We start from the raw sequence: 25,418 nt of genomic DNA, 5'->3' as shown, positions 1-25,418 counted from the left end.
TGCTGGCTATGGGCCGGTAGTCACAGAGCCACCCTGCAGTTCTCAGACCTCTGGTATGTCATTGCTGTGGTGACTGACGGCATAGTCTTCCTAGACAACAAGGATGCTGATGTCCACCAGAACTGTCAAGGTCCACGTGGAGTTCCCAAAGTGAGTAGCCTGTGAGCTGGCTGGCTGGGGCCAAGTGCTCTAGCAGGAAGTGATGGCTATGTCCACCAGGGTAGATGGCTGTAACCAGGTTGATGCTGAGTTCCTGAGGATAGGGCCCCAGGGGCACTTCTGAGTTCCAGGTCGTTCCTGTTGGGGACCAGGAAGTCTCCTGGGAATGTCTGCTGGGCTTACATAAGGGACTCCTGGGGGATCCCTACTTCCACACCCACCCTCTCCAGGGTGTCACTTGTGTGGCACAACAGGGGCGCACCCAGCTCCTGTCCGGGTCTTGTCTTAGCCTCCTGCGCCACTTCCTCTGCAGCCCTGGACTACCCGGGTGTGCATCTCTGACGCTGGCTATAGGTCCTTTGCCCAGGTCTACAGCTACAAAGAGCTGTAAGGCGTGCTTGGCGCTGTGGTGCAGCTCCACAGTGAGAGGCCTGGGCTTCCCCTATCCCTGGCCCACCTCATTTCTCTGTGTACCCCTCCCCCCATTCAGCCCACTGCTTTCTCCAGAATCTCCCTCCCCTCTGGCCCTCTCCAGCTTCTCCTCACTCCTTCCTTACCCCTTTGAGGTCATGCTCGGGACTGCCCCACATCTCAGCCCTCAGGACTTGCTCCGCCTTTTCCTTGTCTTCATTTCATTAATCTGGAGTAGCCTGGCTAGGACAGGGATGGTGGGTGGTAGGTGGAGATGGGCATTAATTAGAGTATGGCAGGGGGAACTCCTCTCAGCTGTTGACCAGGAAAGGAGGGGTCCCTGAGGACCAGACAACCCAGACATAGCAGTGCCCCTCTTTAGGGCGGGAACCCTTTCTTCCAATCTTGGTAAGCCTCCCCGCCTGGAGCCCCAGACTGAAGCTGGCTCTACCTTAATTGTCCCCCACTTCCCAAAATGGAGAGATGAGAGCTGGGGGCTGGTGGGAAAGATTCAGGGAAAGATATTCGAGGAGATAGGGCTTAGGGTGGAAATGGGCACCCCAGCCTCCCTTTGGACCTTACACAAAATGAGGAGAGGCTGTACAACAGGCATCCCGAGTGACCAGTCAACACGTTCCCGGCTGGGTGCAGGGTGAGTTCTCTGCTAAGATTGGGATGGCGAGACCCCTGGTGCCTTCATCTCATCCCCGAAATCTACTGTCCCTTCTACCGGTCCAGCCTCATGCTTATGGCTTTAGCTTAGACGTGTCTTGTGGAAGAAGCCACCATGGTTTCCTGGGCCCACCTCCATAAGCCAGGGCAAAGAGACAGAAAGAATTCTCTCCTAGTCCAGGAAGCTCAAGTCAGGAATCCAGGTGTGTGGAGCCAGGGAGAGGTCTCTTGCCTGGGTCCCTCCCAGCTTCCGGTGTGCCCCCTGTCCTGGGCAGCTTTAGTCTTGGCTGTATCACTCTAGGAGCTGCCTCTTTCCTCTGCCTGTCTGCTTCTGAATTATTTCTTCTGTAAGGATTCCCACACGATTAGGGCCACAATAACCTTAGGATGATCCCATCTGAGATCCCTAACCAATATGTCTGCAGAAACCTGGTCTTCCCGTAAGACATCATTCAGAGGTTCTGTTTTTGTTTGTTGCTGCTTTTTTGAGACAGGGTTTCTCTCTGTGACAGCTCTGGTTGTCCTAGATCTCTCTGTGTAGACCAGACTGGCTTCAAAATCACAGAGATCTGCCTGTCTCTGCCTCCTGTGTGCTGGGATTAAAGGCATGCGCCACCACCGCCGGCTATCATTCAGAGGTTCTGGATGGGGCATACTGTTCAATCCATTGTACCCCATGTCTTCTTAGCTTTTGGGCTTCACTCTCCAAGGCTTACAACTTCTATAATTGTATCATCCTGTTCCCCAAACCCCCATGATGGCAGAACTGCCAGCTTCCCATTTGCTGCCCCACTACAGAATTGGACTAGAAGCCCTTGGGACCTTGATGCAGGCAGGTTCTTGGGGAGATGTACCCAACCAAACCACAGCAGAAAGCTGCCAAGTTCCTATCCAAGCTCATTGCTAACAATTTTGGCACTCACAAAACCGTGAATAGTAGATGACTTGTAAATGTGTGAAAATTACCTGCATCCGCATCTAGGGGGTGGGAGGTGACACCCTTACAGATTGTCCTGGTATGGTGGGGAGAGACATTTGTGGTGTTTCTTCAAATCTGTAGCCATCTTTGTTATTTTCCTACCCTCCTAATTCTCTATGTCTTGGTACTTTTCCAGTCCTCACAGGCCTCTGATTATTCTCTTCTCCCAGGCCACTTGCCCCAGGGGCTGTTTTGACTTTCCATGTATCTAAACAGCCCTGCTGAGATTACTTAAGCCTCCATCAATAGGTGGTTTTGAAAATATAAAAAGAGAGAATCAATGCCAAATCACTGTCATTTTCCTGTCTCTTTGGGTCCCCTGCCCAGGGTCTGGCAGAGCCAGGGGTTACCAGTCCTGTAAGAGTGAGGGACTCAGAAGTGTGGTGGGTCTCTGGGCAGGTGCCATGGAAAGGCATCTTTAGTCTAGGGGAAGAGACAGCAACAGCAGTGTGTGCATGAGGTGTTCACAGGTTTGTGGAAACTTTGGTGACAGAGTTATCTTTCCTTGTTTTTGTGGGTTGACAGCCTTGGGGGCAGGGCTTAGCTTGTGGGGAGTAGCAAGGATATTTGTCAGGGAGTGGTGATGGAGTGATTGGGCCCTTTTTGTGTAGGAGCAGCCAACCTCTGTAGGCAGAGTTTTCCTGTGCTGGCGGCCACTCCCAAATAACCACTCAGAAACTTAGTATTATTTATAAATGCTTGGCCAATAGCTCAGGCTTGTTACTAGCTAACTCTTACATTTAAGTTAACCTGTATTTCTTATTTATGCTTTGCTATGTGGTTTGGTACAATGTAAAGAAATATTCCACAAACTTCAGGAGCGGTCAATCTCACCAAGACCTTAGGAACCAAGTGAGGCCCTCTTGGGGCCACTCTGGACCCCACCTCTCTCCCTACTATGTCTCTAGTCTTGCCCTTCTCCCTCCACCCAATAAACAGATTCTGTATCCCCATGTCTCCTTGACTCTTTGGAGATGCCCTAGGGCAGGGCACAGTGAGCCCTGTCTTGAACCTAGACCTCCAGGGGAGACTGAAGTGGACTCTGGCCACTTAGGGTTCTCCTGGGAGAGGGGGCAGGAGGTTTCATTTAAATTTGGTGCAGGGAGGTTGCTGCATCCACAGGGAAAATTGAGCATAGCATATATGGCATCCATGAGTTCACAGTGTCTTTGGTGAAACTGAGGTGCCTTGTGAACATGAGTCCTGGCTACCAGGTTCCTTTGGGTCTCACTGGTAGGATGTAGGAGCTGGAGCTGGGACAACATGGAGTTGGCTTGTCTGGGTTTTGCTTCCCACCACTGCTGTGATCTTGGGCAAATGGTTTGGACCTCTGGGAGCCTGAGAAATGGGCCGGGACAGTGGCCAGTGTGCTTCTAGACCTTGCTTGGCTAGCTGTCATGTGTATTCCATGACAGACCTCCTGGACACATGTAGATTAAGACACTGATGCACAGAGGCTGGGCAAGTTATTCAAGGTCACATGACAGGCAAATCTGGGCTCAGGCCCCATGGTGTAGGCTCTATATTGCTCTTGAATGAGAGGTGGGGTACAGGGATCCCTTCCCAGGGACCATCACTGCTGTTTTCTTTACATCACAGAACCCCCATTCTTTTAATGGGTCTAGTTCTCATACTTCAAGGGCCAGGTTGAGTATCCGGAAGGTGCTGGAGTTCTGGTCCATTGCTCATCAGTGTCTGTGGTCCTCAAACAGAAGAACCTGAAGTAATCAGCCCGCACAGGTGCTGCCCTCATCCTGTCCTGGTCATCCAGAGAGCCAGATGCCACCCACTCTACTTCCCTTTCTCTCATTCCTGCCAGCTAAACCCATCTCTGTGTCCCCAGGGGTCCTGGCTTGTCAGCCTGTTGCTGGGACCAGTAGGTCCTCAGCTTCTCTCCTGATGTCCCAAGGTCTTTGGATGGTTCCTTGTGTTACCCAGTGTGCTTCCTCTCCTAACTCATCCCTTACACTTTCCCAGCAGCTCACCCTAGTGTCTTCTCTAGCCTGGTTCCCTCTGGAGGTTGGGCTTCAGTAGCTGTGACCTCCCTGTGAGATGTCCAGGTCTTGAGCAGCTCCATGGGGGTCCTAAAGATTGGAGACCACTCCTGAAGGATGAGGGATACTGACATGGGTAGAGTTGTTTTGAGTACCCTGGGGCCCCTCTGCTGTACAATCCATGAGCTAGAGAGTTGGGTCTCGAGGCAACCAAGCCCTTTTGGGGGTACCAGTTTTATATTTTTTCCCAGAGAGTGAGAGGCTTGAATATCAATCACAAATAAAGTTGATATTGAAAATAAAAATTGCCTTAAAAAAATTCTTGGTGGCCCTAGAAACTGTGTCTGTCACTGGGACTGGGAAGATGGCTCAGTTGATAAAGTGCTTTCCTCAGAACCCAGGTAAGAAGGCAGGCATGGTAGTGTGTATTTGAAATCACGTGGTGCAATGCTTGGAGAATGGAGATAGGTGGATTTCTGGGGCGGGGGGGAGGGGGGTCAATGGCTTGGCAGCCTGGACTACTCAGAAAGCTCCAGGTTAGTGAGAGACGATCTCAAAGACTAAGTACCAACCAACCAATCAACCAATTGATGAACTAACTAACTAACTAACTAACTAACCAACCAACCAACCAACCAAGCAAAACAAAACACAAAGTGAATGGTACCCCAGGAACAACACCCAAAGTTGACCTTTGGCTTCCACACCCATGTGAATATGTGCACACCTCTCCCCCAACAAGAACACACATACACATGCACAAACACACACACACACACACACACACACACACACACACACACACATCTCCCAAACACATACACACACAAATACCATATACAAATATACATACACCACACACACACTCAAGTTGTGTTATTATCTAGGGCTTCCCGAAGCTTGCAGCCAAGAGAGGTAATAGGCAGAGAGGAGGGTGGTCCTGGAATGAAAGATGGTGCGGGAAGTGAGGTTCCTGGGGAGTGGGTGACCCAGGGTTCCATGCCCAGTTCAATATTTTACTGTTTTTTTTTTTTGTTTGTTTTTGTTTTTAAAGATTTATTTATTTATTATGTATACAGAAGAGGGCGCCAGATCTCATTACAGATGGTTGTGAGCCACCATGTGGTTGCTGGGAATTGAACTCAGGACCTCTGGAAGAGCAGCTGGTGCTCTTAACCTCTGAGCCAGCTCTCCAGCCCCCCCCCCCTTTTTTTTTTTTTTGAGACAGGGTTTCTCTGTGTAGCTTTTCCTGGATCTCTCTCTGTAGAACAGGCTGGCCTCGAACTCACAAAGATCCACCTGCCTCTGCCTCCCAAGTGCTGGGATTAAAGGCGTGCATCACCACCACCCGGCTGTTGTTTTTAAATATACTGTTACAAATGGGGAAACTGAGATAAAGTAGCTCACCCAGGTCGCCACACAGAGAGTGGTGCTGGGGTTGGTTTGTACAGTCTCAGGGCACGGTCCATCACTGTCCAAATACTAGGATGGAGGCAGCTTGACTGCCGTCTTAGCTCGGTCCAACCCTCTCTGGATGTGGGTTGATGCAGGGTGAGTCTGAGTCTGAGTCTCTGAGCAGCTGGCAGCCAGCTTTGCCCAATGACATTCTCTGGGTGGTTGCACATGCTTGCACACTCTCCAAATATAAGCCCGTGCCCTCCATAAGCAGAAGCCACAAGGCAGGCCCTGAGATGGAAGCCAGGCTGCTGAGCACCGTCTGGGGACTCTTCCTGGTGTCCGGGCTGCAGGCAGAGTCTACAAGGGTAGACCTAGTACCAGAGAAGGTGCCTCTCTCTTCTTACCTTGCAGGCACTCCTGGGGCTTGGTGGGAAGGTGGACGGGATGGAAGAGAGTGTATAGCCATTGTAAGTCTTGCTCCCCTTCCACCCAACTCCTACTTGGCTACAGCACAGCTGGCAGGGGTAGGACCGTCCCCAAGAGGGCAGGCAGTGTAAGGCCCTAGTGAGGCTGAGCTCCATGGGATTCTCCCCTCCCTGAGTTCTCTCATGTGCCACCTGTGTCACGGCAGAAGCTGCTGTCCTCAGGCTGGTCACCTCTGGGTCCTTGGTGATTTACAGATTTGGGGTCCCTTCCTGCTCCCTGGTTCATATGACCCGATCACTCTGCACTGTGGAGCCAGAAGAGGACTTCTCCAGAGTGGACAGCTTGTTTGCTTAGATTCCTTTTTCTATGCCCTGGATCCTTCGAGACCAGCAGACTCACACTGTAAACTCAGAGGGATCAGGCTTTGGCGGGGACACAGATTCTTTCACTTGTAACAGCAACTAGTTTCTAAAAGTTTCAGGTGATACCTTGTGCTCTGGGAACATTGCAGTTATGAGAAAGCATGATCCCAGGGAAGTTGAGGTTAGTAGAGCCATGCTCCATTCAATGTGCTAGCTGTAGGCCTGGATGCTTGCTCCCCACACACCTGTTGGAAAGGTATCCTGGCAGACCAGCCTTGTGTCAGGATCTTCTGGAAGGGACATTTCTGTCTGTTGTCCTGAAAGGTCCCCTGGGAAGGAAAACTCAGCTAAGGACAAGTGGCCTCCCAGGCTCATGACTATCTATTGGCCTCCCAGAGCCCACCCACTCCCTGCCCGAGGGTCCCTGAAATAGCCCAGGAGCTGCAAACCCAGTTTGGTTTGGTTGCTCAGAGCTAAGGATAGCTTTAGTTCTGTTCTCTAGATTGCAGGATTCTGGAAGGAAGTGGCTGTGACTTCGGACCAGAACCTGGTGCTGAAGGCTCAAAAGAGGGTAGAGGGTTTGTTCCTCACCTTCAGTGGGAGGAACATCACTGTGAAGGCTGTGTATAACAGGTAAGAGGCCTGGATCATTTGGGGATGTGACTTGCTGGGAAGGAAGAGACATATATGTAGTTGAACACAGTCCAGGCTGTACCTCTTGTAGTGGAGAGATCATCAGCATGTAGACTAGCCTTCCCTGTATCCACCGGCCTGGGCCCTCCAACCCCAGAGAAAGCTAGATCTCAGGCTCCTAGAGCTGCATTTCTGCCAAAATATAGGCAAGGGCTTAAGATAAAGTCTTATTCATTGATAAGAATGTGCAGGTAGTAGCTGGCTGACTCCTTGAAGGTGAGAGGCTGGGGCAGCCCTGCCCCATGCATGACCCCTTTCCTGTGGGTCCTAGGCTCCAGGATGTTCCCCAGTTTGCCAGCACCCTTTCTGAAGGTATGCCCCACTCACAGATGTGCCCATCAGGTGGAACACAGGCTGGCAAGTTCTTAACAAACACTGTTGCTTTTCAGTTCAGGAAGCTGTATGACAGAAACATCTGTGGGTTCAGAAAGAGATATGGTGGGGGAATTTGCTTTTCCTGGTAAGTACTGTTGCCTTGTTGCTAAATTTGCAGCTGCCTGACCCTGGACACTATCTCCCCCTGGCCTTGAGGCTCTCTGTGCCCTTCCTGGGGTTCTCAGGCCCTGGATTCCAGGCCCCTCATCTTTACTAGTGTACTGGATTGACCTTGAGAAGTTATCTTCCCAGGATGTCACAGGCAGGTCCCAGCACTAGGCAGAAACAGAAAGGAATTAGAGTCTGCAGACCCAGCCTTCAAGGTCAGCCCCCAGGTTTGAGCAAGGCTCCCTAACTCTGCCACTGACTCCTGAAGGCCAGAGGAAGATCTACGTGCTGGACACAGACTATGAGCACTACACCATCCTGAAGTTGTCCCTGTTCTGGCAAGGCAGAAACTTCCATGTGCTCAAGTATTTCAGTAAGCTCAGCCTGGGTTGAGGGGCAGAGCCCTGTGGCTGCCTTCCTTCAGGCTGCCAGCCCAGCCCTGCTGTACCCCACAGCTCGGAGTCTTGAGACTGAGGATGAGCCAGGCTTCTGGAGGTTTTGGGAAATGACAGCAGACCGAGGCCTTTACATGCTGGCCCGACATGGTGAGCACATTACCTTGGGGAGGAGGCTGGACCAGGCCCCTGTTATGGGGTCTGATGCTCTCCTGACTATACCATGCGCTGTCCCATCCCACAGGGAGGTGTGCTGAGCTCTTGAAAGAGGTGAGCCTACTACCCTTGGTCTGCATTGCAGCCTGGCCCTCATGGAGTCCCTGCTGCCACTACTGGTCCTGGAAAGGAGAGGTCATTCATCCTTCCACTGATCAGGACAACCAACAGCCCTGATGGGCAGCTTCAGATGCATCTGTAGTTTGGAAAGAACAGTCTACCATGTCACCCCAAGCTGTCATGCGGGGCCCTTGGGTGTGGGACAGAACTAAGTTGGACAAGAGAGGTCCCTTGTCTGTATTGTTCTGTCCAGCAGGGCTGTGCAGGCCTTTGGGCCAGCTCTGCCCCTTCATGTTCTGCCAGTTGGTGGGATGGGGGGTGGGGTGTTCAGCTCTGTTGGATATCTTGGGGTTTCCTGCGTCTAACACCATGCTAACCCGCTACCTACACAACCTCACTGTCACAGCCCAGACCCCAGAGGTTGACTCTATAACTCCATTTTGCAGATAGAGACTCCAAGGTTCAGGGAACCAGTGCTTTGCCAAAGCCAGGCAGTTGGGGTACCAGCGTCTCAGGATCCCTGGAGGCCACACATGGCCCTAAGCTCTGCTGTTCTGCCTGCAGGGACTGGTCTGAACAGCTTCTGCCCGGGCCTGCGGCTGCAGCCCCACCTACCTGGCCTCTCCTGCTCCTGCCTGAAGGGCCTCCTGCATCTGCTTCAAATAAACCCTGCTGCCAAAAGCTGCCCAGCATCTTTCCTGGGGGCAGGGAAAGGGGTGGCGGGAACGTTTCTCTGGCCCAGGTGGAGGAAACAAGCCTGCATTTTCGGTTAATGCTTGGTGAAGAATGTGCCTTCCACACAGGTCCTGCTCCACCCTGCCCTGCCCTGCTCCATTCATGCTACCCTGGGCAGTGGGTCCCACAGCCCCCTCCTCATTCTGGAACAGTGTCCATTCTGGGCATGAATGCTGGCGACATCCCAGGATGCTATGAGCAAAAGTGAGAGCAGGTCTGGAGCTTTGCGGGCATCTGGGCAGAGGAGTAGCAGAGCAACGCTTTGCAAAAAGGCTGCCAGATGGCCATGCTGGAGGCTGAGCCTCCAGGAAAGACATGCGGAAGTGTGTGGCTCTGGCTGTGATGGATCCTCTAACCTTCTCACCGCCCACTTTGTTGGCTGCCAGTTCTACACCTATCCTTGACACGTGCCTCTGAGATGCCTTGTCCCCACTGGGCAGATGGGCAGCTGGCACTCAGAGGACAGAATTGAGTCCATACCGGAGCCCCTTTCCTGAGGCCAGTACCTGGCACCTGGTGCTACCTTCTGGAGATGGCAAAGGTGTTGCCGTGCCCACTGTGTGTGTCTTGTGAGAGGATAGGCGGGGCGATGTGCAGTTAGCAGGATCTTGGAGGGGTTCTTTATTTGTTCAAAAAGCAGGAAAGATGCTTTCATCTCCCCTGAACATTGTTTAACAGAGAGATTCTCTAAGAATACAGACCCTTGCAGTTACTGGAGGGCATCATCCCACCCAAAACTCCTGGTGCTGGAGGCTCCTTGCGTTTCCTTTATTGGCCTTCAGTGATTGCTTATAAACCACAGCTTCTGGGAGAAGATCATTAGCATCGGGATAGCTCAGTTCTGAAGACCTAATGTTCTTCTGAGGTTGGAGGGGTCAGGGAGAACTGAGCTGGTCACTGGCTGCTAAGGTGGGGCTTGCTGAGATGAAAGGGGCTCTGGGCACAGCGCTAATGGCTGCCTGACTTTATCTGGGCTCCAGAAGAGCTAGTGACTGATGTTCAAGAGGTGTGCTGGGGACACTGGCTTGTGGCTTCTGTCAGGAAGAAAGAGGGTGCATCAGTCCACTAGCTGGGCTACCAGAAGATCCAAATGGCCATTGCCTCTGTGTGCATTAGCCGTCCCTTCCCGCAGGGCTCTGAGCCTGAGTCGTGTTTTATAATCCTTAACTGTTCTCTCTGTCTCCTCATTCCCACTCCTTACAATTTGAAGGCCTGCTGTAGCTGCCAATACTCCTCGGTCTTGTCTGTGCCCTGCAGGGTCAGGGCCTGGGCTTTCCCTGGGGGTGATGTCACAAGGGACTGTCTTTCCAGGTGGCTTGGCTCTCTATGTGTCTCGCTCTTCACCTGAAATCTGGAGATTGTGGTCTCGCCCACAAAAACAAGCTTGTGGATAAAGATAATGCCGGGCAGCAGGGCTGGCTTTAGTCCAAGCACGTTGGCTGCTCATCTGGTGGCCCTTGGCTGATGGCTGTGGCTTCTTTAAAGATAGTGATAGGGCAGGAGGGGTCACTGGCCCACTCCCAAGATTCTCAGCCTGCTGAGCACAAAGCTGCACAGATTCAACCATGCATGGCTCCAGTATGCTCAGTCCTGCCTCCGCCATTCCCAGGCCTCTGTTGCCTGGATCATTGCCTGGATTTACAGTTGACAGAGCTCTGACCCTAGCCAAGTCTTCCTCTTCTCTGTGCCCGTGACCAAAGCCTGCCGAGGGGCCTTGGTGGAACACCTGCTCTGTCACCCACACACAGCTGGAAAGGAGCAGTTCAGTTGCTGAGTGGATTGATGCATACATGAGTGCACACCCAGAGACAAGATCTGTGTCCCCTGGAGGCGGTCCCCTGAGCCCTGCTATCCACCTGGCTGGTTTACAGTCTACTTCCAGCCCACCTAATGAGAACCTTCTATGCCTATTCCAAGCACCCACAGGGAAGGATATAAAGTTCAGAGGCTCTGAGCCAAAGGCTGTGGCTTCCTGTGGTTTAGAGCTGAACCCAGGTACCTGACTGCTAGGCACATGGAGAGCAACATGCTCTTCACCCTGCTGGGGCTGTGTGTGGGGCTGTGCATGGGGCTGGCGCCTGACTTACAAGATGCAGAACTGAAGCACTTCAACATTAACAAGGTAGTCACAGTTATAGTGACCCAAGTTCCGTGGGGGTTGGGCCCTCCCCAGAGTCAGGCTTCAGTACTCTACCATCTTGGGTGCCCTTCACCCCTAGAACTTTCCAGAGTCCCAACTCCTGGATGCTGGTACACCCGGGCAGTTCCTTTCTCTAACCCCTATCTCCCAGTTTTTAGGCCTCTGGTATGAGATTGCCTTTACCTCCATGGTGAATACACATGGCTTAGTGCACAAGGAGCAGAAGTTGGGAGCCATGACAGTCAAGCTGGAAGAGAACCTTCTGGCTCTGACCACCACCTTTTACAAGTGAGTTAAGGCCTTGTCTATGGCCCTAGAGGAAAGCTGGGGTATCCTGGACAGTGCTTTCTGCTTTCCCCAAAGATACATCGGCCCATGTTTGTGCCTCAGCCTCAGCTGTAGAGAGGGATGAGTGGGCAACTATTTCAGATGGGACCAGACATCTTTGGCATCCTAGGTGTCCCAGTGTCCACTAAGACAGTTTATGGAGTGGCCTACAGCTCTACAATCATGGTAGGGATTTGGCCTCTGGACTGCCACCCTGGACACTGAGCAAAGCAAGTAATGGACCAGACAGCTTTAAGGTCCAGTTTTTTAGCTCTAGGGTCATGAGACATGCCAACTTCTGACTGACAGATGGCAAGGCCTGAAGAGAAGTGAGGCAAAGATGACCCGAGTCATCTCTTCATCTTGGCACACAGCCCAGCAGTGCCAAAGTTCCCACGTAGCCATTGGCCAGTAGACACCTTCAAGCTGCACATGTGAAGCCAGTCACTTCCACAAGGATGTGTGCATGTCCCTGTTCTAGAATGTCCCTTTAAAGTGTGTCCTTTCATCACAGAGTGGCCCTCAGATATAAATGTGCTTCTCCTCCTCAGAGACTGTCTCCCTCAGTCATGTGTGGATTTGGTCCCCAGGGAGCATGTCCTCAGATGTATGTAACCATGCCTCTCCGAGTATACCTTCAAATATGCGCCCTTCCACTTTTGTCGGTGTCCCTGGATGTGTTTATGTCAGAATGTGTTCTTCAGCTCTGAGTGTGTCCCTGATGCATGTCTCTTTACCTCAAGATTGTGTTCTTTGGATGTGAGTGACCATGTTCCTCAAAGACTGCCTACCTCGCCCATGTGTGTCTGCTCCTGAGTGTGTCCTTCAATATTTGTGTCCCTGTATCACCAAGTGTGTTTCTCAGTCGTGAATATCTTCCTGTTTTTTTTTAAGAGGTTCTTCCCCACATGTGTGTCCCTTTACTCCAGAAAGCCTGTTGCTCACTCCTGAATGTGTGACTCTTGTCAGTGCGTCCCTCAGTGGGCAGAGAGTGGGTCTCTCAGGTGTGTTTGTTCCTGTTCTTCAAACTGTGTCCTTCAGACACAAGTGTGACACTGTTCCCCAGAGACTATATCCCTCAGATATATGTACAACCCTGATCCTCAGGGTGTGTCTCTTGATCCTTTGTTTATCTGTGGGCACAGGTAAGTGGTTCCTCAGGAGTCACCCGGGGGCATATTTCCACAGCCAGTCCCTCTTGCTACTCCATCTTCTTCTCACTGGGTGGCCACTGGGTAAGGGTCCTGCTTTCTGGGGTCACAGGCTCAGCAGATATTAAGACATGTGTATTTGGCTGGTTTCTGGACTCCTGGGTTGCACACCATGCCCACCACCTCAGAGCATACAGTGTAAGGCCTGGTAGGCAGGAAGCTGGGAGTCTCCTTCCTTTCTTTATTCTCCTTCATTTGCCTGTTTGTCTGTATAGCCCAGGCTGCCTTGGACTATATGCTCAGGGATGTACACAGGGATCAGTCCTGTGTACAAACACGCCTCAGAGACCCACTCTTGGCCACTGAGGGACATACTGTTTTCCCACTTTATCAGTATCTATAGCCCAGGATGCCCTGACTTGGGCATCAAACTGCAATCCTCTTGACTCAGCTCCCCTCACCTCCCAGTGTTGGGATTACAGGCTGGCCTACCTTCTTGTCTTCATAGCGGGGACCACTGTGTGTTGGAGAAGGCCGGGGCCGTTCAAGCAGACCATCCATGGAAATTCAAGGTCACCAAAATATCAGGCAAGGACACTGTCACAGCCTTGGTGGGTATGGTGGCCTATCTGAGGCACTTTGGCTCATTCTTAGTGTATACTTACCACTGTTCTGGATGTGGAGGACCCTGCCTCACTGGGGGTGTTGTCTGGTGTATCCTGACGGAAGCTCTCGGTGCAGGGCTGCTCAATACCAGGGTGTCATGCCCAGATGTCAGGAGCCCCTGCAGCCACTGTACTCAGCCTCCATCTTTGCCAGGATTTTGGTGGCTTCCTCTCTGAAATCCTAGATGTGATTCAGCATTCATTTATCTGAGTCAGTAGGGAATCCCTGTCCTCCTCTTCAGACTGTCCAGGCCCATTCCAGGCTGCCCATGTGTATTTCGAGTACACGCTTGTGTGTGTGTGCATATGTGCTAGGCAGAAGCATAGCTAGGAACTGAGAGCCCTGGACGAGCAAGTGGGAGGGTATCTAGAATTTTGCTCTGTTCCCAGGAAGCAAAGAGGTTGCTGTTGTGGCCACTGACTATCAGACCTATGCCATCATAGATATCTCTTCTCCAGTAGCTGGGACAGTCTACCGGGCCATGAAACTGTACAGTAAGTCCAGCCTAGACTCATCTGGGTGTGGGGTGGGTGTCACCCCTCCTATACCTCATCTCATTGTCTTTCAGCCCTGGGGTGGGGATAGGAGAGTATCCCAGGGCTACATCTGGATGGGCGGAGAAAGTCTATAACTACAGAAGTTCAGTCCATACTCACCTGCAGGCCGGAGTTTGGATAACAATGAGAAAGCCCTGAGCAAGTTCCAGAAGGTAGCCTTGGAGAATGGGTTCACCACATCAGACATAATCATTAACAAGCATGACTGTGAGTAGGCCTCACCCGAGTCAGGGCCTCCCAGGAATGAGCAAAGACCTGGGCCTGCCCTGTCCCTTTCCTTGTCTCTCATCATTTGGTTTTTGTCTACAGTAACCTGTGTGAACATATTGCAATCGGTGAGTCTCCAAACTAAGCTGGGACTGTGCTGGGCACCCAGGCTGGGTGGGGACTCTTTCACATGTCCTTTCCATCACATTGATGAGGGTAGGAGCTTTCCACTGGCCTGGTATCTGTGGGCAGCTGGGTAGTGTGTTTGATCACATTTACTGGAGCAGGCAGATCCAAGTTCTGGAACACAGGCTGCCCAAAGATCAAGAGAACTCAGTTACCCTCTCTGGGCTGTTTTTCCTCTGGCCTCAGCAGCTGGGGGAGGCTTCTGTGGTGGGGTCTGACACTCTCCTGCCTCCATTTCATGCTGGCCTGTCCTGTAGGGAGGTGAACCAAAGTCCTGAATAAGGTAAGCCCACATCCTTCATTCAATACTGCAGCCCCTGTGTTCTGATACTCGATCCTGATCCTGGTGGTGGTGGTGGTGGTGGTAGTGGTGGTGGTGTGTGTGTATCTCTCTCCTCTGATGAGGACACCCAACAATAGCATTGCTTGACAGTTCCAGAGAGGCATCTGTTTTGTTGTTTGGAAAAAAATGTAGTTGGGAATATGAGCCCAAGCTGTCAGGCTAAGTCCTAGGAGGGAAGTGAGTGTGTGGGTAGGTGTGGGTGTGGATATTGGGACAGAGGTGCATGGTAGGACCCTTGTCCTCAATGTTCTGCCCAGCAGGGATGCTCAGAACTGCTGATTGACCCTGTCCATCCCTTCAGGTGCTATCAGGGGGTGGGTCAAGAGGAGATATGGGCCCTGTTAGATGTCTTAGGTTTCTGTATATCCAGCACTGTGCTGGTCCATCACCAGCATGACCTCATTTCCACAACCTATCCCCTAGATATTGGCAATACAACTCATTTTACAGATAGAGAAATCAAGGCTCAGGGAACCAGTGCTTTGCTAAAGCCAGCTAGCTAGAATGCCAGGCCCTTAGCCTGTGACCTTGAGCAGTGCCTCAGGGTCCCTGGAGGCCACACATGGCCCTGAGCTCTGTTGTTTTGCCTGCAGGGAATAATCTGAGGAGGAAGCAATAGCTCTGCCCATCTGGCCTCTCCTGCCCCTACCCAAGGTGTTCCTTGTACCTGTGACAAATAAACCTTACTGCCACATACTGCCTAGCATCTTTTCTGAGGGTGAGTGGTGACAGATGGGAGGTAGGGGTACACCTGTGATCGATCACCTTGGTTTCTGTCCACAGTGACCCACATGAGTGCAAATGCATTACATTTTTTTGTTGTTGTTGTTTTGTTTTTCGAGACAGGATTTCTCTGTGTAGCTTTGCGCCTTTTTCCTGGAACTCACTTGGTAGCCCAGGCTGGTCTCGAACTCACAGAGATCCGCCTGGCTCTGCCTCCCAAGTGCTGGGATTAAAGGCGTGTGCCACCACCACCAGAACACCTGCATGAATACTCTGCAATGGACATACCTCATATAGCTGATCAGGATCCACCGACTGATTCAGGCCCACAGCCCCATCCTCACTCTGGAGCAGTCTCTCCTGTCCTCTTAGCATCTGGAAGCGGTCCTAGCAGGCCACAAGCAGAGATAAGAGCAAACCTTCTCTTGTGGTCTCAGTAGGTCTCTCAAATGGAAGAGGAAGAATAGACCCCTTTGCTGCCTGTATTTTCCTAAGGCTCCCTCCTGTGTGGAGTTCAAATCCCCAGCTACTGTTTCCAAGGTCCTCCTGGGTGTGGCTGCTCTCTAGTCCCCTGCTGGGCCCCTCCCATTCAGTTCCGAGTCTTCTTCCCAGCTGTGCTCAGTGCCCGAGTGCCCATCATGATGTCCCTTCCTCCATGGCCTAAAGCCACTGTCTGCTTTCGTTGCTGCAGCAGCTAGAGGGCAGAAAGGACAGGAATGTGGGGTGATGTGAGCACCAGCCCCCTGGGGGAAATGGGTTCTGTCCTGAGAGCAGCAGCCCCAAGATGGAAGCAGGAAAGTGGTACCTTGAGTGAAACAGTATGGGATGGGGGAGAACCAGCCCAGCTGGAGTGGAGAGATGTTGCCGACCCCCAGGCATCTGAGTGAGATACCACAGAGTCTCACAAAGAGAAAATTCTACACCCCTTGCCCACCTCAAATCCTGAACCAAATGCCAGAGAAACCTCAGAAGAGGCCATTCTGTGGTGAGGTTCTGACGTGCTAAGGGCATGAGGAGTGTTGTGATTTCCTTCAGATCTTCTGGTCCACACCTGCACCAAGTCCCAGGAGCTTAGCGATGTTACAGATGTTACAGACTGTGGCCTCCAGCCCCAGTTCATCATTGCACAGTTCTGGAACTTGACCTCTAGTCCATGAGCATGTGACCTCCAGTCCACAATCATGGGCCAGAAGTTCGTTTTCAGGGCTGGGGACATGGCTCAGTCAGTAAAGCAGGGACATGCAAGCATTCAGACATGGATTCAGTGCCTCGAAGCCCGTGTAAAAAGGTGCCAGACACTGTGCTATATACCTGTAACCCCAGAGATGGAGAGATGGAGACAGCAGGATATCTGGGGCTTGTTGGCTAGCCTATTTGGCCAACTTTTTGGGCTCCAGGTTCAATTAGCAACCCTATATCAAAAATGGTAGGAGTGAATGACAAAGATACCTGATCTGACCTTTGGCCTCCACATGAATGTACACATATGTACACATGTTCTCACACATGCACATGCATAGACACAAGAAAGTCCACCTTCAGGTAGGGGCTCTCTTCCTGGATGGTAGACATGGAAGTGGGGGACAGAGTGCTTTATATGGTCGGTCTCCCAGTCCTCATATGGACTTTAGTCCCCTTGTATAGAGTCATAGTGAGTGGCTTTACTGGAGCCTCACTTACCACCCAAGAACCCCAACACAGTAACATGAGGGTCAGAACTGAGGAGCATTTGCCGGGCGGTGGTGGTGCATGCCTTTAATCCCAGCACTTGGCAGGAAGAGCCAGACAAATCTCTGTGAGTTCGAGGCCAGCCTGGGCCAAGTGAGTTCCAGGAAAGGTGAAAAGCTAGAGAAATCCTGTCTTGAAAAACCAAAAAAAAAAAAAAAAAAAAAAAAAAGCTGAGGAGCATTCAACCCAGTCTCAGACAAAGTATACTTTGCAAAGACTACAGAATGCAGGGTTTTTATATTATTTATTTATTTGTTTGTTTATAGTAGGGCTTTTATATATTTCTTAAAAAGTATTTTTATGTGTATGGATGTTTTGCCTGTGTGTATGTCTGTGTACCACATGCATGCAGAGCCCAAGGAGGTAGGAAGAGGGGGTTGGATCCCCTGGAACTGGAGTTATAGATGAGCTGCTGTGTGGGTTCTTGGAATTGAACCTGGGTCCTCTGGAAGAACAGCCAGTGTTGAATGTAGGTAGGGATTTTATGGTGTGTTATTGCTGATGCTTCACAGAAAGGTTACTAGATATACAAACAGAAAAAGCAGGATCTATGGGAGAAAAAAGGAACCATTAGTCCAACCTGACCCTGAGAAGAAACAAAGTTGGATTTGGAAGAGAGATATCTAACGAGGCATCATAAGCATGTTAAAGGAAAAAGGAAATTCATGGCATGGTAAAAAGAAAGGATTCACGAATAAATAAATAACCAATGACCAAATCAGAGAGAAATTCAGCACGAAGTGGGACTGTCACAAAGAGCAAGAAGGAAATCTCAGAGCTGAAAGGACATTGCATGGACTCAGCATCAGATTGGACATGTCAGTGTCACAGTCTGAGGAAGAGAGGACAGAGGGGCTGAGGCTATCTCAGAGGTTTCCTGGAGAAGAGCTGGCCAGCTTGTTTAGACACGTTGTTGAGCTCCAGGCTCAATGAGAGACCCTGTCTCTGGAAAAAGAAAAAAAAGAGGAGAGTAACCGAGACACCTAACGCCAGCCTCTGGCCTCTACATGCATGTACGCCAGTGTAGTGGAAATTAGGGAGGCAATTCCACGTAGCTTATCTGCTAGTCAAAAGAGGTTTATTTTGGGTAAACTTACAGAAAGCAAAGGGGCTGGTTACGGGATCCAGGAGAGGTGAGGTGCAGTCCAACGCAGTTCTCTGGAGAACTCTGACTTGGTCTGCAGTCCAACATCCAGCATCCAGGATCATGAGGTAGCCAAGAGAGAGTAGGCACATATGCATCTCAGGTATTAAGGGGTCCCTGTCTTGGCCACGCCCTGGGTGGGGGCAGGTACCTAGCAGTTACCTGCTGCCTACTAGGGGCAGGGCTTCAGGGGTGAAACACAGACAACCACCCCTACACACTAGCAAAGCAGCCATAGAACTAGAACAGAGCAAGAAATGTGCAGAAACATATCAGAATCAACAGTGTCTGTGTCAGTCACTTTTCTCACTGTGACCAAATACCTTACAAAAGCAATCAACTGGTGAGGGCCCTGTCCGTCATACTGGGGAAGGCATGGCAGAGTTCATGGCAGTGGGGGCATGCAGTTAGGACTCTTTGAATCTTGACAGGTCATGAGGAGGGTGGGGACAGTGAAATGCCAACAATGGCTTCTTCCTTTTCCTCTTGTATTCAGTCCAGGAGACCTCAGCATGTGGGACAAAGACGACCTGCATTCAAGGAGGATTTTCAGTTAAACCTCTGTGGAAACACCCTCACTAAGGCCCAAGGTGTTTATTAATCTAATTACGTTGACAAAGTTAGTCACTACATTACCTAAGCTATCAAGTTTAGGATAATATCAAGTTACAAATTTTATATAGACAAAAATATTTTATAAAGTCATAAAATGCAAAGTTATTCCTAAACTTGATGAAAACATCACCTTAGAGACCCCCAAAATTTAGAGAAAATGAGCAGAATCAAACAAAGAAGCAGCTGAATGGTGGTGGCCCACGCCTTTAATCCCAGCACTTCGGAGGCAGAGGCAGGGAGATCTCTGAATTCCAGGCCAGCCTGGTCTACAGAGTGAGTTCCAAGATAGCCAGGGCTACACAAGAAACCCTGTCTTAAAAAACAAACAAACAAACAAACAAACAAACAAAACAACAAAAAAAGAGAGAGAGAGAGAAATCCACAAAAAATTACATGCAGGGATGTCACATTCTGCACAGTAAAGCCAATGTTCTGGAAGAACATTAAAAGTTAAGAATGTGTGGCAAATGGAGATGCAGGTGCCTTGTGTCCCAGGATAGCAGGCGGATCCAGGAGAGGGCAGAAGGGCATTTTTATGTAGTTGAGAGAAAAACCCTCAGCTCAGATTCCAGTCCTTGCCCCTTGTAGAGACAGCCGTTCCTGCATCTGAGGGCCACTTGCTTGCCTGACCTCTTTCATAGGTGTGTGTCTCTCATACTGGAGACTGATTTGTGCGTTTGACTTGGAGACCCTGAGAGATTTCCTTTTATCACTAAAAAAACTCCTTTTTTATTAATTTTTATTTGTGTTTGTATATGTGGCTGCATGAGTGTGTGTGTATACCAGGTGTGTTCAGGTATCCACAGAGGCCAGAGGGCGTCAGAACCCTGGAACTGGAGTTATAGGCAGCTGAGAGCTTCCTGATGGGGTTTCTGGGAATTGAATCCAGCTACTCTTTTTTTCCTCATTATAAATATTTTTATTTTATAATTAATTTAATTTTACATATCAGCCATGGATTACCCTGTCCTCCCTCCTTCCATCCCCCAGCCTTCCTCCTCAACCCCCCCCCCCCATTCCCATCTCCTCCATGGCAAGGTCTCCCTTGGGGAGTCAGCCCAGCCTGGTAGATTCAGGTGAGGCAGGTCCAGTCCCCTCCTCCCTGCACCAAGGCTGAGCAAAGTGTCTCACCATAGGCCCTAGGTTCCAAAAAGCCAGCTCATGCACCAAGGACAGGTCCTGGTTCCACTGCCTGGGGGCCTCCCAAACAGTTCAGGCTCATCAACTGTCTCACTTTTCCAGAGGGCCTGGTCCAGTTCCATGGGGGCTCCTCAGCTATTGGTTCACTCATGTGTTTCAGTAAGCATACTAAACCACTGAGCAACCTCTCCAGCCCCTTATTTTCTTTAATGCTTGTCTTAGTTAAGGTTGCTATTGCTGTGATAAAACACCATGACCTAATGCAGCTTCGGGAGGAAAGGGTTTATTTCAGTTTATAACTCTGAGGTCACACTCCATTAATGAGGGAAGTCAGAGCAGGAACTCAAGGTAGGGACCTGGGGGCAGGAGCTGAAGCAGAAATTCTGGAGGACCACTGCTTGCTGGCTTACTTGCATGGCTTGTTCAGCTTGCTTTCCTATACAACCCAGGACCACCTGCCCAGGGGTAGCAGTGTCCACAGTGGGCTGGGCCCTCCCGCATCGACCATTAAACAAGAAAATGCTCTAGCGGCAATCTGGATGGAGACATCTTCCCAATGAATATTCCTTCTTCCTAGATATGCCTATGTTTGTATCAAGTTGACAAAAACCAATCAAGACAACACCCACACGCAGGGCTCTAACAGGCCTGAGCATGGCAAACATGGCTCTGGCCGACCTTGCCCACCCCATTCCCTCTGCCTTGCTAAACCATTCCATCACATTCCTAAAGCCAGCCACCACGGTCTCTTCCCCAATTTGGCCACTTCCTCCTCCTGAGGCTGACTACCAAGATCCAGCTATCAAAAGCCCCCTTCGTTTCACCTAATTAACCTGTCCAATCAAAATTAAACACCTCATCCTAACAAGGGGTCTCCCTTTTACCTTTATAAACCACTATTTACCTATGGGCCATGTCTGTCTCCTCTCTGTCCAGAGGCAGTCCTTTGTTCCTCTGGGACAAATTTCTCTTCCCTTTCTCCCTTGCCCCTTCCCCCTCTTCTGTCTCTTGTCTTTGTCTCTTATTTCCTGCCCTTTGTCCCTCTGGGGCAAATAAATTTCCTTTATGCCGAGAACTTGGTCTTGGAGTGTCTTGTACCAATATTGGTTCTTTTGCTGTATATACGTTAGCACATTCAATTCAGCTTAGAGTGTTGTTATAATTTTCTTTCTTTTCTTTTTCTTTCTTTTTTTTTTTTTTCTTTTTTCAAGACAGGGGTTCTCTGTGTTGCTCTGGCTATGCTGGAAACTCGCTCTGTAGCCCAGGCTGGCCTTGAACTCACAGAGATCTACCTACCTCTGCCTCCCAAGTGCTGGGACTTAAGGCATGCACCACCACCACTGCCCGGCATAATAATTTTCTTTCTTTCTTTCTTTCTTTCTTTCTTTCTTTCTTTCTTTCTTTCTTTCTTTCTTTCTTTCTTTCTTTCTTCCTTCCTTCCCTCCCTCCCTCCCTCCCTCCCTCTCTCCCTCCTTTCCTCCTTCCTTCCTTCCTTCCTTCCTTCCTTTCTTTCTTCCTTTCTTTCTCTTTCTTTCTTTCCTTATCTATTTATTCATTCATTCATTTATTTTTTGACTTAATTTACAATTTAATGGCTATGAAGGCCTGGGTCCCTCACTTCCGCTACTCTCAGGTCCACTGCTCTGGGGTCAGAGTTTTCTGCTCAAAGGCATGGATGTTCAGGAGCCCTTCGGCTAAGCATTCATTCACCAGCCAGTGTCTCTGCAGTGGCTTTCCCTCCAACTTAGCCGTTGGTCAAGTAATGGTTGAGAGTTGTGTCCTCCATCTCCACATGCTCTGCCTCCACATCCCGCGCTGCTGCCGCCGCCGCCGCCGCCGCTTCTTGAGGAAGTAGCCGGCGCTGAGTACCATGGCCACAGCCCAGTGAGGGCACAGCAGGCATGCCCAGAACCTTGCCTTGGGTCTCGCCACTCTACCTTCCGCCCTCACTGGTGGGACCATTTTCATTAGCTGAAATCTTTTAGCTTTTATTTAGCTTTTTCTAGTAGCTAAGTAGAGACAAGGATGCCTTTATTTTTATAGGCCAGCTTGTATTCATTTCACAGGCCTGGTTGGTTCATAAGAGTCCTAACTGATCTGTGTCGTTTCTGTGAATGTGTGTGCTCTGCTTCCTTACTGGTAGTTGTCTGGAAGTCAGCTCTGGATGCCACAGCAGAGTGCTGGAGGCCGAGCAGTTTAAACAACAGAAACATATTTCTCACGATTTGGGATCAAGCCATCTCTCCCCCCCTCCCCCGAGAGAGTTCTCTAGGTTAAATTTTTTAAATTTATTGATAATGCAATTGTAGTAGTGTAGCATGAATTTTTTTTTAAAGCTTTATTTATTTATTATGTATACATTATTCTGCCTGCATGTGTCCCTGCAGGCCAGAAGAGGGCACCAGATCTCATTACAGGTGGTTGTGAGCCACCTTGTGGGTGCTGAGAATTGAACTCAGGACCTCTGGAGGAACAGCCAGTGCTCTTAACCACTGAGCCATCTCTCCAGCCCCAGCATGAATCTTAAAAGGACTTATTAATAAAAAAACAAACCTGGAGCCAGGTACTGGGGTCAACACTGGAAGATCAGAGAAGCAGAACAAGACACAGCCACCTCACCTTGCCAATTCCTCAGCTGATCCTGTTTCAAGTCCTCATCCAGAATGAATCTCAGCTGAACTGCTGCTAAAAGCCTAAAAGCTTAACCAGCTCTAGTTCCTGGTTTTCATGCCTTATATACCTTTCTGCTTCCTGCCATCACTTCCTGGGATTAAAGGCTTACTTCCTGGGATTAAAGGCTTACTTCCTGGGATTAAAGGCTTACTTCCTGGGATTAAAGGCGTGAGTCACCATGCCTGGCTGTTTCCATTGTGGCTTTGAACTCACAGAGATCCGGATGGATCTCTGTCTTCCAAGTGATAGGATTAAAGACGTGTGTGCCACCATTTTCTGGCCTCTATGTCTATCTAGTGGCTGTTCTGTCCTCTGACCCCAGGTAAGTTTATTAAGATGCACAATATATTGGAGGTCACAATATATCATAGTAGTGCATTTTTTCTTTTTGTTTTTTTAAGACAGGGTTTCTCTGTAGCTTTGCTCCTTTCCTGGAACTCGCTTTGGAGACGAGGCTGGCCTCGAACTAAGAGGTCCACCAGGCTTTGTCTCCTGAGTGCTGGGATTAAAGGCATGCACCACCACTGCCTGGCAGTATATTTCGTGACTAGCGTGGCTATAGTTTTCTTCTTTAGGGGCATAACTTTTGCAAGTGGTAAAGAAATTCAGGCACAGTAACCCTTTCTGACCTGACTCTCATGGACATTCCTTTCCTACACCACTTTCTATGATGTCTGGTGGCCTCCAAGAACTTCCAGAGGTGGCTTTGCCTGTGAGCACTGTCTTCAGAACTCTCAGTCTGCCTTGGAGGACCCAGGCATAGTCACAGGCCTGCTCTTCCTGTGTGTCCTCCCACCCCCACCCCGCTCCCCTCTGCTGCTTATCTGTTGTCCTGGGCCCATGTGTTTTGACTGGAAAATGTGTTTTAAAATGATTGACAGATTGATCTGAAGATTAGGATGGAAATTTTGGAGCATTGTCTTCCTAAAAGAAATTTTATTTTCTTCTATCAGGTATCCGGGAGGTCAGCAGCCAGGAACCATCCTAATCCAGGTTCAAGGTCTGACTCTGGGTTACTGAGCTGGACAGAAGGACACTTAGCTGATGTTAACACAGGGTCTGGTTTGTGTACCTTTATCTCTCCGGCCCCCTGGTTATTACTGACTGTGTTTTTATGCTATCACCTAGGCATCTGGCACTGGGAAGATTGTAAGTCTAGGTTCTGTTAATCCCACTGATTGAGACTAAGACCACTACCACAGTTTGTAGCCAAATTTGAAGCAAGCTTTAATTGATATTGGCCAGTGGATGAGCTCTGGCCAGGTCCATAATGCAGGTTCTGGGAAAATGGCCCCAATTCAAGCTGTGCAGTGGTTTAAGTATTTTCCATAAGGGCCAGTCAGGGGCAAGCCTAATCCTGATGTGTTTCCTGCCTGTGAACCTTCCACCCACATGTGATCAAGCCCATAAGGTACAGATGGGTAAAACAAACTTGTTTAGGGGAGCAAAAACATGTGGCTTGTTATCTCCCATAAACAATAGCCTCCACTATTTCAGGAACTATGTGTCTTTGGGCAAGAGGCTTGCGGATCAGAGGAATTTTTGTTTCATGAGGCATAGTATTTAAAACTTAAAATTCAGCTTTGGCTCTCACAGTGCTGATATATGTCTTGTCTTTGTTGGGTGGGTGTTTTGTTCCTTGGTTTCTGATTCTTATCTGGTTCCTGGGAGAATATGCTGGCTCTGTGTTGCCTGTAGGAAAATCCTCTATGGTCCACAATAGATGTGAACACTGGGGACTCCTCTCAGGGTCTGGGGGGAAGCTCTATCACATCGCTCTTTTGTACAGAGACTCAAGCTGTGGACACATTGCACCCATGGATTCTCAAGTCTGGCTTGGAGGGATGATGAGGGGCATGGGTGTACGGGGCAAAGTGTGAGCTTCAGTTTGCTCTGTGGTGGGTCCTGAGTGCCCTGCAGCCTTGTTCTGCAGAAGTGTTCAGTACATCTTTGATGATGAGTGAGGGAGTAGATGAGCCAGTCTCAGGGAGTGTGTGACTGAGGTCTTTTCTGGAGGCAGCAGGATTCACCTACCACCTCTACCATCCCTTGAGTATGGTGGGCCAGATAAACCCCACCCAGAACTGCTCCTGATAGCAGCTCCAATGACTTGGTGGTGGATAGCCCAGGCTACAGACCCCAATCAGGGGAGCCTTAGGGTCTGGCTGAAGTCTGTCAGGATTTGGTCTTAGGGAGCAGAGAGCTAGATGTGGCCCAGCTGGAGATGGATGGAGAATGGATAGAACCAGATAGGGGGACAAATGGAACAGGGCAGTTAGGCTGCAGAACTGGCTGTTGGGATCAGTGGGAGGCCACAGGTCAGCAAAGCAGAAGGTTGTGTGGGGCAGTGTGTGTGGGAGAATGGAAGCATAAAAGGAAGTCTTTGGGGGTGGCCTTTTGTATTTTTAATGATTGAGACAAAAGATGTCTGAAACTGCAGATTCTGGACAGACTATTTGTGCTTGACCAGCCGAGACTGGAACTTGACCTCAGCTAGGGCCTGCTTAGCCAGCCCCTGAAGAGCAGGCTCAGCTGGGGAGATTGCTGAACCTGGGATGGGGAGAAAGCAGGGCGGCCAGCTTTAGGAGGCTTACTCTGGAAGCTTCTGAGGAGTTGGCACTGTTCTGTTGATTTGAACAGGTTCCTGGGCCTCTCTCCTTTCTGTCACAAGCCTGAGCTAGACACCGAGGCTGCCACAGTTTAGCAGTGCCCTCCCCCACCCTGAGTTACTTTGCTTTGTGAGAGGTCAGGATGATATCCTGGCATTAGTGGCCACCCACACTGAGGCACTCAGAGTCATATAAGCTGTTTCCTGGTGGGAGATGGCACATCCTG

General features: G+C 50.1%; 3 protein-coding genes across 3 annotated transcripts; all 3 read left to right on the top strand.

Moving 5' to 3' along the window:
- Positions 1–202: 202 nt before the first annotated feature.
- On the top strand, positions 203–2,417 carry Lcn15 (lipocalin 15). The gene is given in 3 exon segments (XM_036183536.1): positions 203–283; positions 473–581; positions 2,392–2,417. Coding segments are annotated over 3 exon segments (216 nt in total).
- Positions 2,418–5,906: 3,489 nt separating this feature from the next.
- Lcn8 (lipocalin 8) lies at positions 5,907–8,365 on the top strand. The gene is made up of 6 exons (XM_036183534.1): positions 5,907–5,999; positions 6,904–7,034; positions 7,484–7,554; positions 7,846–7,950; positions 8,033–8,122; positions 8,217–8,365. The coding sequence occupies exons 1-6, from the start codon at positions 5,907–5,909 to the stop codon at positions 8,363–8,365; spliced, it is 639 nt and encodes a 212-aa protein (XP_036039427.1).
- A 2,629-nt stretch (positions 8,366–10,994) lies between these two features.
- LOC118581426 (epididymal-specific lipocalin-5-like) lies at positions 10,995–21,608 on the top strand. Its single transcript, XM_036183529.1, has 7 exons — positions 10,995–11,105; positions 11,275–11,411; positions 13,110–13,189; positions 13,657–13,761; positions 13,930–14,031; positions 14,134–14,247; positions 21,544–21,608. The coding sequence occupies exons 1-7, from the start codon at positions 10,998–11,000 to the stop codon at positions 21,606–21,608; spliced, it is 711 nt and encodes a 236-aa protein (XP_036039422.1). The 5' UTR covers positions 10,995–10,997.
- Positions 21,609–25,418: the final 3,810 nt, after the last annotated feature.

Source organism: Onychomys torridus, chromosome 4 (assembly GCF_903995425.1).
Source record: "Onychomys torridus chromosome 4, mOncTor1.1, whole genome shotgun sequence".
NCBI classification, from domain to species: domain Eukaryota; kingdom Metazoa; phylum Chordata; class Mammalia; order Rodentia; family Cricetidae; genus Onychomys; species Onychomys torridus.
The sequence above is the reverse complement of the archived record's forward strand: the minus strand, read 5'-3'. Positions and strand labels throughout refer to the sequence as shown.